The sequence below is a fragment of the Arvicola amphibius genome, chromosome 1 (assembly GCF_903992535.2).
Source record: "Arvicola amphibius chromosome 1, mArvAmp1.2, whole genome shotgun sequence".
In the NCBI taxonomy this organism is placed as follows: Eukaryota; Metazoa; Chordata; class Mammalia; order Rodentia; family Cricetidae; genus Arvicola; species Arvicola amphibius.
The window spans coordinates 166,377,907-166,397,769 of NC_052047.1; the positions used below are offsets into that span (position 1 = coordinate 166,377,907).

The 19,863-nt window shown below is 43.0% G+C and overlaps 1 protein-coding gene across 3 annotated transcripts in view; it reads left to right on the plus strand.

Annotated features, from left to right (window-relative positions):
- Dock8 (dedicator of cytokinesis 8) overlaps positions 1 to 19,863 on the plus strand; it is a 203,431-nt gene that overhangs the window by 113,071 nt on the left and 70,497 nt on the right. For all 3 annotated transcript variants that reach the window (XM_038327158.1, XM_038327166.2, XM_038327176.2), the window contains 8 exons: positions 2,731 to 2,848; positions 4,841 to 4,911; positions 5,699 to 5,837; positions 6,544 to 6,645; positions 9,521 to 9,616; positions 10,028 to 10,262; positions 12,288 to 12,452; positions 13,435 to 13,604. In XM_038327158.1, the coding sequence (XP_038183086.1) occupies positions 2,731 to 2,848; positions 4,841 to 4,911; positions 5,699 to 5,837; positions 6,544 to 6,645; positions 9,521 to 9,616; positions 10,028 to 10,262; positions 12,288 to 12,452; positions 13,435 to 13,604 (1,096 nt within the window). The remainder of the gene's footprint in view (positions 1 to 2,730; positions 2,849 to 4,840; positions 4,912 to 5,698; positions 5,838 to 6,543; positions 6,646 to 9,520; positions 9,617 to 10,027; positions 10,263 to 12,287; positions 12,453 to 13,434; positions 13,605 to 19,863) is intronic.

A 19,863-nucleotide genomic window follows, 5' to 3' on the forward strand; every position in this document is an offset into this window, starting at 1 on the left:
TGAGCGATGAAAAGAGGTATACATACTCCCCAGACAGGCATGTTTATGCCCTTAGCAATGTATGCACACATGCCTCTTGCAGCACTAAGAGTAAACTGTCTTCTGTAGAAGGAGGCGGCAGGCGGGCTGTGTCCCGCCACCCGGCTAGCTTTACCCAAAATAATTACACGGAAACTGTATTCTTTTAAACACTGCCTGGCCCATAGTTTCAGCCTCTTATTGGCTAATTCTCACATCTTCCTTTAACCCATATTTAGTAATCTGTGTAGCACCACGAGGTGTGGCTTACCAGGAGAGATCTTAACCTGCATCCATCTCGGAGAGTAGAAGCATGGAGACTCACTATGGCGACTGCCTGAATTGTCTCCCCACTGCCTGCTACCCCTTTTCCCACAATTCTGTTCTGTCTACTCCGCCTACCTAATTTTCTGTCTCTTAAAGGGCCAAGGCAGTTTTCTTTATTAATTAACCAATGAAAGTAACATAGACAGATAACTCTCCTCCATCAGTCTTCAGTACATGAATATACCAGTATACTGGTATATTTTTGTATACTTTTGATGGCACCTGTGCTTCAGCTGTATCAGATTTATTCTGACTGGCGAACCAGATTGACAGGTACCACTGAGACAGCAGAGGGTAGAGAAGACACGATAGATATTGGGTCCTCTTCCTCTCAGCTGCTGACTCACAGAGTGAACTCACCTCATCTCTCAAGGCTGTAATTTTCTCAGAAAATACTGGCTTGCACTAGGTGCCTCCCAACCTGAATACCCCCAGATTCCTAGCCAAACCTTCTGTTGTGCCGTGATCCATCGTCTCCATTCCTGGGTAGGCTCATTAAATATTCTGGCTGTTGAAGTTAAATTCAGATTGTTGCTTTGCCTTGCTTTTCACTTGAATATAAGAAGTATTCAGTGCACATAGGAATAAGAGCCAACAAGAGAACAGGGTGGAAGACAGCCTAAAACAAAGGGCAAAAACCCAGGCGTGTTCCAGCTGCCACTGTATCAGGATAGTGATACTATTGTGTGAAGTCGGAGTGGCCTAGGAAGGGTGCCACAACTCTACCAGCTCCTAGACTCTCACTCCCATTCTATCTCTAGTGAGCCCCCGGTTTAGAGAGACAAGGGTCAGCAAACATAGGAATGCTATGTATTTACCCCATGACCTTTGAACTTTACGTACAAAACAACAGCTCCTGTGTTCTTCAGAGCTCCAGATATTGATTTTTCTTCTTGAACGACCTAACAGCATTCCTTACTACAAGATATTTGAGTAGAAAATCCTTGGGTTGTTTTTGTTTTGTTTTGTTTTGTTTGTTTTTGAGGCAGAATTGTGCTGTATATCCCTGGCTAATCTAGACTATGTAGATCAAACTGGCCTCTGACTGGCAATGATCCCCTTGCCTTTGCCTCTTGAGCTCTGGGATTACAGGTATGCACTCCTACACCCAGTTCAGAAGAATCCTTGTGCTGTAGTGTCTACCTGGATGGGACATAATCGTCTATAGCCAGTTTTAGAATCTTAGAATGTTTTTTGTTTTTTGTTTTTTTGAGACAGGGTTTCTCTGTAGCTTTGGAGCCTGTCCTGGAACTAGCTCTTGTAGACCAGGCTGGTCTCGAACTCACAGAGATCCGCCTGCCTCTGCCTCCCGAGTGCTGGGATTAAAGGCGTGTGCCACCACCTCCGGGCAGAATCTTAGAATGTTAATCCAATTTAGAACATAAAAATTCTGAAGCGTGCGTGCGTGCGTATGTGTGTATGTGTGTGTGTGTGTGTGTGTGTGTTTCTGAGAAATATATCTGAGAAAGGCCAGCCAAATACAGTGAATTCTAAACACTGGGGAGAGGAGTAGACGCCTGCCCTTCTCTGGTATTCAGCGTACACATTGGCCTGTTTAGTTTATTTGCCCCACGCTTCTTCAGCAGTGTTTGCTTCCCCCACTGCCTTTTCTTCTCCCGCTGCCTGTTAACACTACAGAACATCAGGTATAGAAGGTGTAGAACAGACTGGAGAATACAGACTTGGGAGGCAGCTTTCACCCTCCACAAGGCTAATGGACTCAGCCATAATGCTTACAGAAAACTAAGTAGGGTTTAATAATAGTCTGAGAAATGTTTTTGTTTTCATTAATGGTTGGTTGCTAATGAAATATATTGCACAATAAGACTTTCAAATTTATTCTGAAAGCAAAACTAGACTGTGAAAACTGGAGAGGCGGGATCAGCCTAATTCCCAAATCAGGCCTCTCTAATGCAGTAACTACTTAGCTTAGAAGACTGTCATATCTTAAAATATGGAGCAAAGAAGGCCCACCCTCTTTGCAGACCACAACTAGGATTCTGAACATGAACTTGCCTGTTCCTAGTGGTTCACAGGGATTACATTTGTAGCATGGCTCTCAATGTTTCTTCTGATCTTAGATGACTTCCTTGGGGCACGCTGCATGGTCCATCAGAAGCGGCTCCACAGAGCTATTCATTTGCCTCAAACTTGACTGTTGGATTCACTTACCCTTTTCTAGTGAGACATCAATAATCACTATCTTTCTGAGGTGGTGGCAGAGCCTATGGTCTTGGTGAGATGCCACCATGGTATACCATAGCCAGGGCCACAGGGGCAGGTGATGACGCAGCTCAATAGTCTTACTTCACACCTCGAGTTCAGGTGTTGGTCTGTGGGCAGAAGTGGGCTCTAGATATTGATTATTGATTCTCTCTTTTCCAGAAATCTTCTCTACGTCTACCCACAGAGACTGAACTTTGCTAACAAACTAGCGTCTGCCCGCAACATTACAATAAAGATCCAGTTTATGTGTGGAGAAGACCCCAGTAACGCCATGCCGGTAAAGAGAGGGTAGCGTTTACCCCCAGTCGCGGGGGGGGGGGGAGGGGGTCTTGAGTTCTCAGTATACAGAATATGCCCATCACCCACCAAGGTCTCTTGATCACGCTAGACAAATGCCTTGCCAGTGAGCCACACACAGAATATTCTATTTTAGCATAGCCTACTCTACATATGCAGGGACCCTTCTGCTAGTCCAGTATGGTCCCTAAGATGATGGTGGGGAAACAACATCTGTCTTAAGTCTCTTTCCCAAATGATGCCATCGTGAGATGCCATGCCTTGGAACTAAAGGCCATTTTAAAGGACCGAGAGGTCTTGTAGGGTCTCTCCACACTGCCCGTAGACCCATGCCGTTCTAATGCTCTTCAAGTTAGAAGGTGGCTCTGTGCTCACTTGCTCACTACTCAGCTGAATTTCTTCCCCATATACTCTTAGATGAGTATGAGACCATTTACAAAAATCCAGAGTGTAGCCAAACACCACTCCAACATCTTTAGAAATGAATCTATCCTGAGGCAAACTATAAACCAATTATACTAAAGTAGTCTTATCTAAGAAGCCCAAAATGCTCAAATTTGCTAGTAAATGATGTATTGCTGTTTGCACAAGTAATGGAATTCAGCCAATGTTCAGCTGAGATTTCAGCTACTAATAGAACACTTGTTTAGCATGTATGGAAGTCCTTGCTTTGATCCCCAGCAATACACAGTAGAGGGGGGTGGAGTGTTGGCTTTTTGCCTCATTTCCTTTTCTGGAGGAATAAATTTCTTCCTACTACTTCCTTCCTCATATATCTACTTTCTAAAAAGCCACCCCTCCCTCCCATTCCCTGATGCAAGGTGTCCTCTTGCCACAGTGGCAAAAATGTGGAAGGAAAAAATGTGCTTGGGAGGAAAGGAATGTCTGGACGGGTCCCCTAGTCCTCTTTGCCCTGGCCCTGATAGCTCACCACTAAGGATTCCCCATGTCTAGATTCTGTGTGAGGCCAACTTACTCAGCCAAGGGACAATGGCGGTAAATCTCAGCTCACCAAGCCATGGGCCTGGTCTCTGGATTGCTGCATCTAGAGGAAAGGGCTCTTTCCTTTGCCCCAGAGCAGGTCCACTAGTCAAACCGTGTGCCGTTGGTACAGACCCTATGCATGTACTGTTGGTGCTGCTGCAGACCCCATGAGGCGTCTGCACACAGGTGGCCAGGGCAGTAGAGACTATAATCTCCCACATGGCTAACTCCCTGTCCTTGGATGGGAGAAGATCCTCGCATCTCACTAAGGACAAATGAGTCTGATATTGTCATGCTGTGTCTGGACGCTGAGACAGGAATAAGACTTCTTGTTGACTGAGGTTTCTGTACCACCCGGTTCCACAGCCATTTAGTCCCAAATAAACACACAGAGGTCTACATTAATTATAAACTGATTGGACTATTAGCTCAGGCTTCTTATTAACTCTTATAACTTAGATTAGCCCATAATTCTTATCTGTGTTAGCCACGTGGCGTGATACCTTTTTTGGCGAGGCAGTCACATCTTACTTCCTCTGTGTCTGGGTGACGACTGCAGACTGACTGTTTCCTCTTTCCCGAATTCTCGTTGCCCCACCTCTACTTCCTGCCTGGTTGCCCCGCCTTTATTTCCTGCCTGGCTGCTGGCCAGTCAGTGTTTATTTAAAATACAAGGGACAGGATACAGACCATTGTCCCACAGCAACTTCTGGTTTTCCAGTCTCACACCTTTGCCTCGGTCACTAGTTAGTCTTCACCCCAACTTTGTGCTTCACCCCACTTTTAATCAGTATCATTGTGCCACCCTTGAAGCCTCAGTTTGCTCTTCACCCCACATTTAGTCTGTATGATCATCTATATGAATTTATAATCTACAACTCCGTGAGCATACAGTTCTGTGTGCTCACCTGTGTCCTGTTGATGTGAGAGATGATTTGATAGAGACAGAAGTCACTCTTAACTCGGTTCCTTCTACATCCATAAACAGGTCATCTTTGGGAAGTCCAATGGGCCTGAATTTCTGCAGGAAGTGTACACAGCAATTACATACCATAATAAGTGAGTATATTTCAGAGTCCTGAACATACACAACAAATATTCAATGCCTCCCAGGTTTGGAGGGGGGGAGGTTGGTTTTTGACTCCATGAGTGTTTTCTGCAGCATAGGGAATGGGGGACAGAGGGAGCTTATACTTATTCTGTAATTCTATTTTGGCAACGCACGATTTTTGTAAGTAACTAAGGCTTCGAGAAGAAAAGCTCTTTAAGAATCTGATATTATTTTGATTATTTCAAAAATGACAATAGAGAGTGCTAAATAAAGAGTATTTTCTCACTTGCTTTGAGATCCAAGGAGGGCCAGAAGCAAAACCCAGCTCTCTTTGGTCGTCTTGTCATTTGCCCCTGACCTACTTCCAGCCAGTGCAAACACTGGCCAGGCTTGTCACGGGGACTAAATGATAACGCCTGTGAAGCCTTAGCACTGTCCGTTGATGAGGACAGCCACATGCCAGGCCTGTTCTTGGGGCTGAGATGGGAGAAGAGGCCATAGCAGTGCTCGGAACCTCGTCCTCTTTCCGGATCAAGTCGTGTTTTTCCATTGTGTGGGTAAAATCCTTGCTCTCTAACATAGCCTTCAGATCGTGAGCAGTTTTGTGTAGGTGGAATGTTTCTCATAGCGTTGGTTCGGCCTCGAGGCCTTACAGCTTAGGAGCAGGAGTAAGTAAATGAGAAGCCCCACATCATGCAGGCACTTGGGAGCAAAGGGTGGGCGGTGCAATGCCTCACATTCAGGGCGGTGTCCTTTCACTGACTGTGATTTGTGTCCAATGTGCTTCTGACACAGGTCTCCTGACTTTTACGAAGAAGTGAAAATTAAGCTCCCCGCCAAGCTCACAGTAAATCACCACCTCCTCTTCACCTTCTACCACATCAGCTGTCAGCAGAAGCAAGGGGCCTCGGGAGAAAGTCTTCTGGGGTATTCGGTGAGTTACTTTCAGCTTGCCGCCTCCCCCTGCAACTGCTGATGGAGCCAAGGTCCCTGCAGAGAGTGCCTACAGTCTGCTCACTTGCTTGTCTCCTGTCAAGTGCTGTGAAATGTGCTAGTCTGGACTGTAGCAGAGAGTAGAAATGGCTTTACTTAGAGAATGACAGGTTCCTCAAAAGGAAAGCTATTGGGTAGCAAATCTTTAACGGATATTCACTTATTTAATTAAAAAAGCATTGCCATATGTGTTATTTCTGAATTTAAGTTATGTATATATATATGTATATATGTATATATATATGTGTGTGTATATATATGTGTATGTATGTGTGTATGTATATGTATATATAGATATAGATATCTTCAGTGGAAAAAAATTATTTCTTTAAAAGCCATGAAAAGTAAAATGAACATTGATATTTAGACAGGAGCCAATACTGACCAAAAAGAAAAAAATGCTACTACACTTGTGCTGTAGGAAGTCCAGAAGGGCCCAGAAAGCAGCAAATCATTGAGATTACCGTCTCAGGAAGGCTCAGGGAATTTACAGTGCGAAGAACTGGCTTGAAGCCGCTGCTGCCGGAAGGAGATCTGGTCAATATCTAGTCATTGCTTAGTTTTGTCCGATGACTGTGAGCTAGATAAATCGCCAGGGTTGTGCACTGCTATACAAACCACTCTGCTTGTGACATCATCTGTTTCAGTGGCTGCCGATTCTCTTAAATGAACGTCTTCAAACCGGATCCTATTGTCTGCCAGTCGCATTGGAAAAACTGCCACCCAACTACTCCATACATTCTGCCGAGGTAACCAGTACTGTCTGGCAGCTGCGTCCTGTCCAGCTGTGGTCTGGGATCACTTTCTCACACCCACTTCCCATCCCCGAGGATGTATCTGAGGTTACTTGTGAGATTCTCTAGGGTTGGCATCTCCAAGCACCCTGTGTTTTCTGAAAGCACATTGTTCCGACAGGATGGGAGGGGTATTTGGCAGGAAAAGAAATGTTACTCATTGAGACATCACCACATCAGAATGTCCTGTAGCTGCTACATGCACCTGAGGCAATGCTACCTCGAACTGTCTGCACATCACGGTTCTATAGATTAGGAGACAGGTTGAGCCCACTTGTGATAGATTCTACTCCTATCAAGAATCCTTTCGGAATGTTTCCAGGCCTGAATCAGCAGTTTCTCTTGTGGGCCATCCGTTCTTGACGTTCCTCATGTCTTTGCAGTCCGTGGCAATACTTCAATCTAAAGATACTCCCATGACTCTGAGCCCACTATCAAATTTCTCACCCTTTTAGTAGAGGTTTATATCAATGAGTATTATTTTTAAGCAAATCATCTTACTCACAAATTTATGTTATCATGTATCATGAAAAGAAGACTCCTTTTCTAGTCGTCACGGTAACATTGGTGGACCTTTGTTAAAATTTAACATAATCCTGAATACCGTCCTTTATCCAGTCAGCAGCCACCTTTCCCGTTCCCCACCAGGATTGTGTTTTTACACTTGTCTGAATCAGGGTCCACATGCAGCCTGTGTGGTGCTGATTGGCATAACTTTCCAAGATCAGCTAGCCTGTAGTTCTTCCTTTAGTCCTTTGGGGTTTTGAGGTGAACCTTGAACTTAGACCCTTTACAGTCTTCCTTCCCTGTCATTTTCTGTCACCCCCAGGCTGGTTCTTACCCTCTGTTTTAGACTAACATCCTCCTCGACACCCTGGCTAGCTAGCCTGAGGATGGAGATATCCCACTTCATTTTTATGTCCTTGGCTATAGTGCCTTGCAGGAACCCTCACAACTGCTTTTCCAAAGCCAAGCAAGGTGAGGCCTGCTGCTCTAATCACCACGAGTGAGGCAGGGAGACCCCCGAAGTCCACGACCTAGTGAGCCATCATTAAAAACCAAGAAAAAACAAACCCTGGTTTTCAATTTTTAAAGCTCTATATTCTAATTTGATAGGACTCCTATGTTATTTTCAAAAACATAGATAAAACCTGAAATTTTGTTGTGGCTTTGAACTCCTGATCTTCCTACCTCTGCCTTCCTACAAGCATGCACCACCATACCCATCTAATCCTGAGTTTTTAAGACAAATCCAAACACCAATCTCCCACTCTCCAACTGTGTGAATGTGGGCACATCACTCTCCTCCTCTGACTCTCAAACATGAAAGATGAAGTCCCTACCTGACTATATGATGCCATGGACATTAATTGAGATGGTGCTTATCACGAGGTAAATAATGCTAAAGTAAATATTAGTCTTCTTTTCCTACCTGTAGATTCACCCTCAGCCCCTCAGACTTCCACTATCAAATACAGCAATACCAGGTGGCCAGTGAGATCTCTAGTGGACCAGCTCTGACTCAAAGCTATTCATGTAAACTATGGACTGGGTTTCAAAGTCTTGGTATTGAAAAGAATAAAATATTTTTATTAATAATTTTCATGACTTCTCCTTGAAGAAAGAGTGGACCATGCTGTGTTAAATGAAATAGTCTGTTGTGATTGCTCTCACAATATTCTTTTTTTTTTTTTTTTTTTTTTTTTTTTTTTTTGGTTTTTCGAGACAGGGTTTCTCTGTAGCTTTGGAGCCTGTCCTGGAGCTAGCTCTTGTAGACCAGGCTGGCCTCGAACTCACAGAGATCTGCCTGCCTCTGCCTCCCGAGTGCTGGGATTATAGGCATGTGCCACCACTGCCCTGCTTTCTCACAATATTCTTTAATGTAGCTTTTAAACAATTTAAAGTTTTTGAAGCCAATGAGATGGTTCAGTGGGCAAGGATGCTTGCCACCAAGCCTGATGACCTGAGTTTGACCTTGGTCCCCAGGACCCACATAGTAGAAGGAGAGAACCAACTCCCTAAAGTTATTCTCAGTCCTCTATATGCAAATATGTGCACATGTGTTCTCTCTCTCTCTCTCTTTCTCTCTCTCTCTCTCTCTCTCTCTCTCTCTCTCTCTCGTGATATTGATTCCCCATGGGTTTCTGTTAAATGCCTCTGTTGTAGATTACAAATGTAAACTCTGGTGTCTACAGGAATTCACAGTCTGAAACTGTACAGGTAGATGAGGCTGTTGTTCTTGAATATTCCAGCTCTCAAGTTAGAAATTAATGTGTTGTATGATCTTTGCTGATTTTGAAACATGAACAACAAATTCACAACAATGCCCAGGACCCTGTGGGCCAAGTAGAGCTCTGTGAGCTTGGGTTCCAGTTTGTACCTTTCAGGGAGTTCCATGGGTCCCCATCTCCTTCCACCACCCTTGTCCTAGCCTTATAAACATAGCATGCTTCCTATCATTTTGATGAAAGAGGCACAAAACCCAGACTGGGCCCTCTAATCTCTGACCCGACATCCCCAATTAATGGGAAGATCATTTAATTAGATTCCCAGCATCCAAGATCATCAGTGTTGAATGAGAGGTTAGAGGTAGATTACCCAACTAATTCTTCTAGCATTTGAACAGATGCTAAGGCCAGGATGTGTGACTGACTCGTCAGTGTGAAAAGAACTAGTCTGGTATAGAATGGAACTTGAGCGAAAGGCCTGAGAAAGCTTCTAACTGAGGAAGCTCTGTTTGTAGAACCTGTCGTTCACAGACAAGTTGTTCATTAATCGTGCAAAGGGGAATCACGTTGCTAATCTCTTTTCTTCTCTCTCTGTATCACAGAAGGTCCCTTTACAGAATCCTCCCATCAAGTGGGCTGAGGGCCATAAGGGGGTATTTAATATTGAAGTGCAAGCTGTGTCTTCTGTTCACACCCAGGTAAGGAATGTCAAGGCCTGCTGCTGGGTTACACATCTCATTAGCCCCCTTTCTTGGCTGTCTGATACCTAGTACCTATGGAGTGAGTTGAAGCCTGATTTATTTTTTCTTTGATTAATAGTTATTTAAAAAAGATCCTATTTTAGCTGGGTGGTGGCGGTGCACACCTTTAATCCCAGCACTCGGGAGGCAGAAACCTCTGTGGACCTCTGTGAGTTAGAGGCCAGCCCGGTATAAAAGGTTCTATTTTACCCGTCACATTCTACAAAGAAATCCATTACCTTTGCTGGAAGCATCCGGACTTAACCTTCTAATCTGAGGCACTAGCTAAGAGGTTCCTTCCACCAAATTCCTGGGTGGATACTGAAAGAATAAACCCTCATGAGAGGCTTCTGCCTTCTGCCTTCCCAGGACAACCACCTGGAGAAGTTCTTCACCCTTTGCCACTCCCTGGAGAGCCAGGTGACCTTCCCTATCCGCGTGCTTGACCAGAAGATCACAGAGAGCACGCTGGAGCACGAGCTGAAGCTCAGCATCATCTGCTTGAACTCCTCCCGCCTGGAGCCCCTGGTGCTCTTCCTCCACCTGGTGCTGGACAAACTTTTCCAACTTTCTGTGCAGCCCATGGTCATCGCTGGCCAGACAGGTAGAGGCCCATGGGCTGGGAGGAGGCATGGCTTGGCCAGGCAGCTTTGCCTAATGAATCTTGTCTTTCCACAAACCCACGAGTGCTGAGAGCAGCCCTTGCAAACTTTGCCACGAAGTCAAGTCCAGTGCTGCTTTGCCAGACTTCCTGCGTGTTTAAAACAGAAAGGAAGAAGGGCTAGAGTGGTGGCTCAGTGGTTAAAAGCAGTTGGGCCTAGGTTCGGTTCCCAGTACTCACATAGTTCATAACTATCTGTAGCTCCAGTTCCAAGGAGTCTGATAGCTCTTTGACCTCCACAGGCATTGCATTCAAAAGGTACACATGCATTCATACAGACAAAACACTCATGTGCATCAAATCAAATCAAATGAATAAATGTAAAAAATGTTTTTGAAAGAAGAGAAAGGAATGGAGGGTGAGAGAGACAGAGAGAGAGGGGTGAGAAAGAATATTAGAATGGATTCTTAGGGCTGTTGAGATGGCTCAACAGATAAAGGTGCTTGTCTCCAAGCTTGATGACTTGGATTTGATTCTTGGGATCTGCGTGGTAGACGGAGAGTACTGACTGCTTTAAGTTGTTGCCTGAACTCCACATTTGCACCACAGCACACGCACACACTCGCACTCACACAAGCAAATGCTAAAAATGACTTTAAGTAGGATCCTTAATATTAAAGCTTTTGGGGGTGGAGCAGTAGTTCAGTTACTTGCTGAGGATACTTGGAGCTCACTGGCCAGTCATCAAAGCCTACTTGGCAAGATCAGGCATGTTATCAAAAACATAAGGTGGAGAGCAACTGAAGGAGACATCTAATGTCAGTGTCTGGCCTCGGCATACGTGTGCACACAGGAACACATGTACACACCTATTACACACAGCCATACATGGTAGCGCATACCTTTAATCCCAGCACTCAGGAGGCAGAGACAGGCAGATCTCTGTGAATTTGAGGCTAGCCTGGTCTACAAATCGAATTACAGGACAACCAGGGCTACACAGAGAAACCCCATCTCAAAAAAACAAAACAAAAAACCTGCAAATAAATGCAGGAAGACAATGAAGGACTTAGTCAGCAAGCATTCACCTGGAACCTGTTTCTGCTCTGTCTAGTGTTAGGAAAGGCGCATTGTGGGAGGGAAGAACCACAAACATTGTGAGACATGCACCAGGCCTAGGAATGGGTCCCAGCCTTCTTGGGGAGGCTAAATTTCAGAGTGGTATGGTTTGGATTCCTATCACTGTGGGGCATTGCAGGCTGCATGAGACCGAGCATGGAAGGAGTGGTCTGACTTGGTGGTCAGTGTGATTTTGTGGCAAGAAACGAGGAAGGTGGGGATGACAGTATGAGTGGCGTCAAGGAGCGGAGACCAGAGGATGGGATAGCCAACAGCTACCTCACTAGAACATAGCTGAATTTGAGCAGAAACAGGCACGAAGTTGGCTAAAGCCAAATGATGAAGAGGTTGGAGCACCAGACAGTATGGACCAGACAGTTTGCATGGAGCTGCTCTGGAGAGTGTCATAACCGTGCACATTATTAAGACTCATCTTTATGAGAGCCTATAGGCCAGGTTTATACATTGCTCTCACATCCCTTGGGCATCCTGTGGAAATGTAGATTCTGGTTCAGCTGATCTGGGGTAGGGCCTAAGGATAAAGTCCAACATGATGTCTGTCTGCAGAACCCACTGAGCACCTGTCTTCAGCTGAGTTTCGAGAGTGATGGCGGATGGGCATTGGACACATCCCAGTTGTGAGAAACTGGGTTACGCTACCACGCCTTTAATTCTAGCACTTTGGGAGGCTGAGGCAGGAGGAGTGCAGTGAGTTCTAGGCCAGCTTGAGCCACACAGAGGGAATGTGAGCTTGTCTGCGGTGAGCAGAGCTCCACACTGGAGCTGCCTGGCACACAGATGCCTCCCACCGACATTTCTTGTGCCAGGCTAAGGTGGTCAGTGACCAGAACTTACTGTTGCTGGCCGGAGAACAGCTCCCTCAACTTCTCGTTTCTCTTGGCTCCTCAGCAAACTTCTCCCAGTTTGCCTTCGAGTCTGTGGTGGCCATTGCAAACAGCCTGCACAACAGCAAGGACCTGAGAAAGGACCAACACGGGAGAAACTGCCTGCTGGCCTCCTACGTGCACTATGTGTTCCGACTGCCTGAGCTGCACAGGGATGCGCCCAAGTCAGGTGATGTTTCCTGAGGGGACAGGTCCCCAGCAGGGCACCACCACATACCACTGCCGTGGGGTTAAAGGGACAGCTTTAATTTTCAAAGTAAAACTTATATAAGTGCTGGAATTAAAGCTTTCTAGATGGTTCTCTCTCCCTCCCTTCTCTCTTTTCGTGTTGCACGTGCTGTGCCTACCTAGTCAGTAACTTCTCAGTGGCCTTCACCTCACTGCCAATGGATGAATGGATGACCTGGCAAAGGATCTGCTTTAGAAGATGGAGAACTGTTGACTATGTCAGGTTCTAAAATAATAGTTTAAAAAAACAGTATCTATTCAATGGCTGTGACACCACTGAAAGTTCTGAAACTTTTCATTCTGTAAAAGAAATAGTGCCCATTCACCCCAGCTAATAATCTAGTTCACTGTTTTCTTAGTTATTAACATAGGCAATAAACCATAGTGTCTATGAGTAGCATGATATAAAAATATCTTCAGTGAACTTTTAAAAATCCCACATCCAAATAAACTTAGTCTCCGCAGTCATATTTTACATAAATCTGTCATTTTAGTCCAATTTTTAATGTAGAGTTGGTCTCACTTTGAGACTTTGCATATGCCTGTCCTCAAAAGATGACGGTGGGCGATGAACAACCTTCCTCTGTGAGTTGTAGGCTTGCGTCATTTAAATATTGATCGAGCAAAAGTAGTCCTGTTTGTAGCTTTGCTTGAGAATTCAGAAACTCTGGCAACCCTAGGGTCTGGTTCCTCATGGTCTCCTCTTCTCCCCACCCCTCCCCACCTCTCCCAACCTCACACCCTGCCTACTTCCCCCAGCATGGCCTCCCTGCCCCTCACAGCAGCAGGATAATGAGGCCTCTTTCCAAGGTCCCCATCTGATGTTTCCATTTTAGTTCCACTCCTCCCTTATCGGGTTCTTCTCAAGCTCCGTAACTGACTCTGCCCTGTCTGTTGACATGTCTCTGGCTGCCGGGGTACAGGGGGCCCTGCCGCCACCCCTGACCCCCGATACCACACGTACGGACGCACGTCTGCTGCCGCTGTGAGTTCAAAGCTGATGCAGGCCCGCGTGATGAGCAGCAGCAACCCAGACCTGGCTGGGGCACACTGTGCAGCGGATGAGGAAGTTAAGAACATCATGTCTTCAAAGGTAGGGGCATGACAATCCCTGGAGGCCATGCCAACTCTATGTTTTGCTTTTTAACCAACGCACACTATACATGTTTCTGGGTGCAATGTGGTATTTTGATAAATAAGTACGTTGTGTGCTAATCATGTCAGGATGTTTAGGATATTTAGTACCTCATACATCCATCATTCCTTTGTGGTAAGATGCTAACATACTCTTGTCTAGCTATTTTGAATCATTTGTCACAATGCCGTTAGTGGCGGTCGCTGTCTGTGCAGTAGCGTTTGGAGCTTTTCTCCTGCCGAGCTGTGGCACTGCAGGATTGCAAGCACTCTTCTCTTGTTTCGTTCTTATTTATTTTGAGTTAGGGTCTCGGGTGGGCCTTCCAAAGGGCTTAGGGCCTATTGTTTCTAATTTTCAGTTGGCACAGAGCAGGCAGACACATTTATTGGGTGCAGTGTGATGCTTAAATCCATGTATACGGTGTGTAGTGATGACACCTCGCAATCTGACATGTCCGGTACTCAGACATACGTCATTTCTTCATGCACTTGAGGTCCTTTCGTGTAGCTATTCTCAAACATTTAACTGTTGTCAGCACAGCTACAGTGACTCAGTTTCCTTGCTATTGGTGCTTTACATTAGAATGGGACATTTGTCGCAGCTTATTAACCAATATCGATGCATAATTATCATTAACAAGATTATACTTTATTTGGATTTCCTCAGTTTTCCCTAATGTCCTTCCCCCCCCCCCCCCTGTTCTGGGATTCTCTCCAGGGGCCCACACAACACTTTTCAGTCCTGTCTCCTTAAGCTTCTCTTGCACATAATAATTTCTTTGTCGTCCCTTTGTTTTTCATTATCCTGACAGTTCCAATGACTAATAGATGTTTTAAAAACATACAATTCACATGCCATAGTGTTTATTCCTCTAAAGTTCAGAATCCCGTGAGATTTAGCATATCCAAAAACGCTGCAATAAATGTCTTGTCATTGTTATTGCTTGACATAGAAATGAGCAAATGCTCCAAACAAGGGCCCCCACCCCACCACTCCGAGAGCTGGTTTTAAACAGGCGCCAGCACTACTGTTTTTTGATTGGCTAGGCAAGACATGATTGTGGCTGTTGCTGACAGCCTTGCCTTTATGTTTTAATTAATAAAAATTAAAATATTAAATGTATATATTATATATAATATATTCTAATGTGATGTTTTTCTGATCATTTTGTAGTAAGAGATGAAAATTTAGAGTACCCTTTCAGAAATGGGTTTTTTGACAATTGATGTTTGGTGTAGTACCACATTAAACCACTGTGGGGCACTGTTCTCATGCTTTTTCCCTGCTCTCCCAGTACACTGAAGGAACTGTTTGGTATACCTGAATCTTTTTCTTGTTTTAAATGTTTGTTTTTGAAGATAAAGTTTTTCTGTGTAGCTCTGACTGTCCTAGAAGTTGCATGGAAGATTAGGGTGGCTTTGAGCTCAGAGATCCGCCTGCCTTTGCCTCCTTAAAGGCATACACCAACAGTTGTTTTCAGTTTTCTGACACGAGGTCTCACTCTGTAACCAGATTAGCCTAGAACTCAGTATGTAACTCAGACCCACCTTAAACTCACAGCTATTCTCCTGACTCAGCCTCCTGGATGCTAAGTTTATAGATGTGAGCCGTCATGACTAGATAGGTCCTTGACTGATTCCTTCATGTTGACTTTGTCAGATAGTCATAAAATATTTATTTAACTTACATGTAGTAGTGTTTCTGCTGGAAACTGCTCTGATAAGGAGAGCTATGATCACAATGACTGTTTTTTTTGTTAATGTTTTTATTTTTCCTCTTCCTCTGTGTGTGTGGGGGGGGGGTAGGCAGAGTCTCACGTAACTCAGGCTGGCCTTGGACCCCTGACCCATCTGCCTTGCTTCATGAATTTTGGGGTTGCATTTTTCTGATGGTTAAAGATCCTGTATATTTTTCATACATTTATTGGCCATTTCTACTTCATTTTTGAAAGCTGTTTGTAGTCCCTTTCTTGACTGGGTTGTTCCATTCTTTGGTCTTTAGTGCCCTTAATCTACTCTAGGAATTACTCCTCTATACATCCAAGGCTTCCTGCGGGCTGTTTCTATAACCTATTGTTTCCTTTGCTTACAGAAGCATTTTACTTTCAAGCAATCCGATATGTCAGTTCTTGGGATTCCTTTCACAAAGTATTTGCTCCTATTTTGAAGTGTTTTCTCTGTGCCTTACATTAACAGTTTTGGAGTTTCTCGTTTTCTGTTAAATTGTTCAATCCATTTTCCATTTTTAGTTAATGCTCATAGAGGGTAAGCGATGTGGATCTACTTCATTATTCCATATGCGAAACCCAGTTTTCCCAGCACCTCTTACTGAAGAGGCTATTTTTATCTAATGTACGTTTCTGGCATCTTTGCCCAAAGTCACATGACCGCGGCGTGTGGTTTCGTTCTGGCTCTTCTAGTACATCGACTTATATGTCCATTCTTACGTCAGAGTCAGGTGCTTTGTCACCATACTCCTGTGCTGGAATTTGAAATCAGATATTGATTGTGATACCTCCAGTGTTTTCTGCTCAGGAATGTTCTGGATATTTGGTATTCTCTGTGTTCCATTTGAATTTTAGTAAGTTTTTTTCTCTTTCTGTAAAGACTGTCATTGGAATTTTGATGGGGATACCATTAAATGTGTAATTTCTGGGCTGGAGAGATGGCTCAGAGGTTAAGGGCATTGCCTGCTCTTCCAAAGGTCCTGAGTTCAATTCCCAGCAACAATATGGTGGCTCACAACCATTTGTAATGAGGTCTGGTGCCCTCTTCTGGCCTGCAGGCATACACACAGACAGAATATTGTATACATAATAAATACATAAAATATTCAAAAATGTGTAATTTCTTTTCGAATTAAAACTGTTTTCATTATATTCATTCTTCCAATTCATTAGTACAAGAGCACTTTCTGTTTTCTGTAAGATCGTTCTTCTAGGCTTTAAAATTTTCATTGTAGGGGGTCTTTCACTGCCTTGGGTGGATTTGTTTCTGTGTGTTTTAAGATTATTATAGCCATTTGGTGGTGGTGGTTCACACCTTTAATCCCAGCACTCGGGAGGCAGAGACAGACGGATATCTGTGAGTTCGAGGCCAGCCTGGTCTGCAGAGCGAATTCCAGGACAGGCTCTAAAAGCTGCAGAGAAACCCCGTCTCGAAAAACAAAGCAAAACAAAACGAAAACACTATTATGACTGGAATTATTTTCCAGATTTCATTCTCGATGTGTTTGTTGTTGGTATATAGAAAAGCTGCTGGATGATGTATATAAATTTTGTTTCCTGGTACCTTGCTGAAAGCAAACTCTCATAAGAGTTTTTTGGTGGAGATGATAGGATCTTTTATGTATGTGTGCAACTATATTGTCTACAAATAGGAATAATTTGACTTCCTTTTTTGTTTGGTTTCTTTTATTGTTTTAGCTAAGACTAAAAGAACTGTATTGAGTAAGAATAGAGAAAGGGAATACTTTCTTACTAGTCTAGCTAATACAAGAGCTGTATTAAATAAGAGTGGAGAAAGTAAACACTACTTTTTTGCTCTTGATTTAACAGAAATAATTGAGTTTTTCCCCATTAAATACAATGTTGAATATAAGTGACTTGTTGGGTTTCTATTGCTATGGTTAAAAAGAAAAACAAAAACACCATGATCAAAAGCAACTTGGGAAGGAAAGGGTTTATTTATTATACTTTAAGATAACAGTTTATCATTGAGGAACATCGGGACAGGAACTCAAGCAGGGCAGGAACCTGGAAGTAGGAACTGAAGCAGAGGCCATGGAGGACTTGTTCCACACAGTTTGTTCAGCCTGCTTTCTTACCATATATCCAAGATCAGCTGCTTACATCCGTGTACACGGTGTGTAGTGATGAGACCTCGGTAGTCTGATGTGTCTGGTACTCAGTTTGTTAATCAAGAAAATTCTGCCACAGGCTTGCCCACAGGCCCATAGGAGGTGTCATTTTCTCAACGGAGGTTCTCTTTTTCCCAAATGTCTCTAGCTCACATTAAGTTGACATAAAACTAGCCAGCACAATAGGTTTGGAATAAAATATAGCTTTTATTATGTTGATGTGTTTCTTTATTCCCAACTTTTCCAGAGATATTTTTTTTAGCATGAATGAATACTGAACTCTGCCAAAGGCCTTCTCTACATCCATTGAGAAGGTCATGTGGCTTCTGTCCTTGAGTCTATGAATATGCTGTATTATGGGTATTGATTTAAGTATCTGTACTGTCCTTGGAAGGAAGGCCATTTAATCAGAGAATGATCTTTCAGGTTTGAGAACTTTTACATTCATGTTCTTCGGGGGATTATCTTAGAATTTCATTATTGTTGTTTGACTGAGAGGCAATGCTGGCTTAGCAGGATGAGTCAGTTGTCACTCCTTCCCATTTCTTGTTTCATAGATCAGTTTGAGGGACAGTGTTATTTCTTTGAAGGTCTAGAGGAATTCAGCAGTGACTCCATCTGTGGCTGAGCGTGTTTTAATTAGGAGACCTTATTGCAGTATCAATCTTGGTAACTGTTATAGATCTGCTTAAGCTATTTATATCTATTGATTTCATTTTGGTAGGTCATAGATGTGTAGAAATTTATCATTCATTTCTTCTAATCTTTCCAAAATACTTGAACATTGTTCTAAAATATACTCAGTGATTCTCTGAATTATGTCAGCATTTGTTGTAATCTTTCTCTTTTCATCTCTAATTTTATTTATTTGTGTCTTCTTTTTCTTTCTTTTGGTCAGTTTAGCTAGGATTTTTCGATCGTTTTGTCTTCTTGAAGAACCAACTCTGTTTCCTTGATTTTTTGTGTGTTGTTCTTTTCATTCCTGTTTTATTCATTTTATATCTACTAATTGGAAATTTGGTTTGTTCTTACTTTTGTAAGACCTTGAGGTACATTACTAAGTTATTCAGTTTTTCTCTGAGAAAGGAAAAGCTTTAAAAATTCATTATTTATGTGTGTGTGTGTGTGTGCATGAGTGTGTATGTGTGTAGAAGTATGTACACCGTGCATATGGAGGACATAGGACAACTTTGTAGAATCAGTTCTCTCCCTCTGCCTTTATGTAGGTTCTGGTGGTCAAACTCAGGATATTCAGTTTATACAACAAGGACTTTTGCCCATGGGATTATCTTTACAGCACCATCTCCTCAGCTCCGTCCTCCTGATTCCTTTAATGTCCTATTCATCATTCAATAGATTGTTATTCAATCTCTGATAATTTGTTTACTTCATGTAATTTCTTTTGTTATTGATTTCTGTTCTTTCTATTGTGATCAGATAAAAATATGAAAAGTAAAATTTACTTGTATTTTCTAAGACTTGTTTTGCTTTGTAGGCAATGTGGTTTATCTTAGAAAAAGTTCTGTGAGCTATGGAGAAGAATGTGTATTCAGCATTTTGTGTGGATTCTGTGGACATGTGTCAAATCTGTTTGATTTCTGATGTGAATTAATGCTGATAGTTCTTTGTCAGTTTTGTTTTTGCTTTTGTTTTTGTTTTGTTTTGTTTTGTCTGAATGACCTGTTTATTGTTACAAGTAACAATATTGGGGTATTGGAGTTATCTACTATTGTTGTATTTAGTTCAAATCTTTAAATCCTGTGGCCTTTGTTTCATGAAATTGGGTGTGCTAAATTTTTAGTACACATTTGTTTATAATTATAATTTCTTATTAATAAATGTTTCCTTAACCAGTACAAAGTCACCTTCTTTATTCCCCCACATACCTTCTTTTAGTTATTTTGAGACAGGGTTTCTCTGTGTAACCCTGGCTGTCCTAGAACTCACTGTAAATCAAGCTGGCCTCAAACTCAGAAATCTGCCTGCTTCTGCCTCCCAAGTGCTGGCATTAAAGATGGGTACCACCACTGCCCAACTTCTTTATTTCTTTTCACTACTGTGGTTTAACGTCTATCTTGTTAGATATTGGTAGAGTTGCCTCTGCCTGCTTTCTAGTTCCATTTGCTTATAAAGCTTTTTCCCCCAAGGCCGTGTAAGGCATTGTGAAGAGGTGTATTTCTTACAGGCAACAAATAGGTCTTGTTTTTAAATCTAATCTGGTAGTCTCTGTCTTTTGATTGAAAAATTTAGACCATTAACATTTAGAGTTATTGAAAGGTACACATTAATTATTGTCATTCTTTCGTTTCTGTATTTAGTATTTTCCTATTCCTCACATGCTTGTTTACTGTTCCAGTGT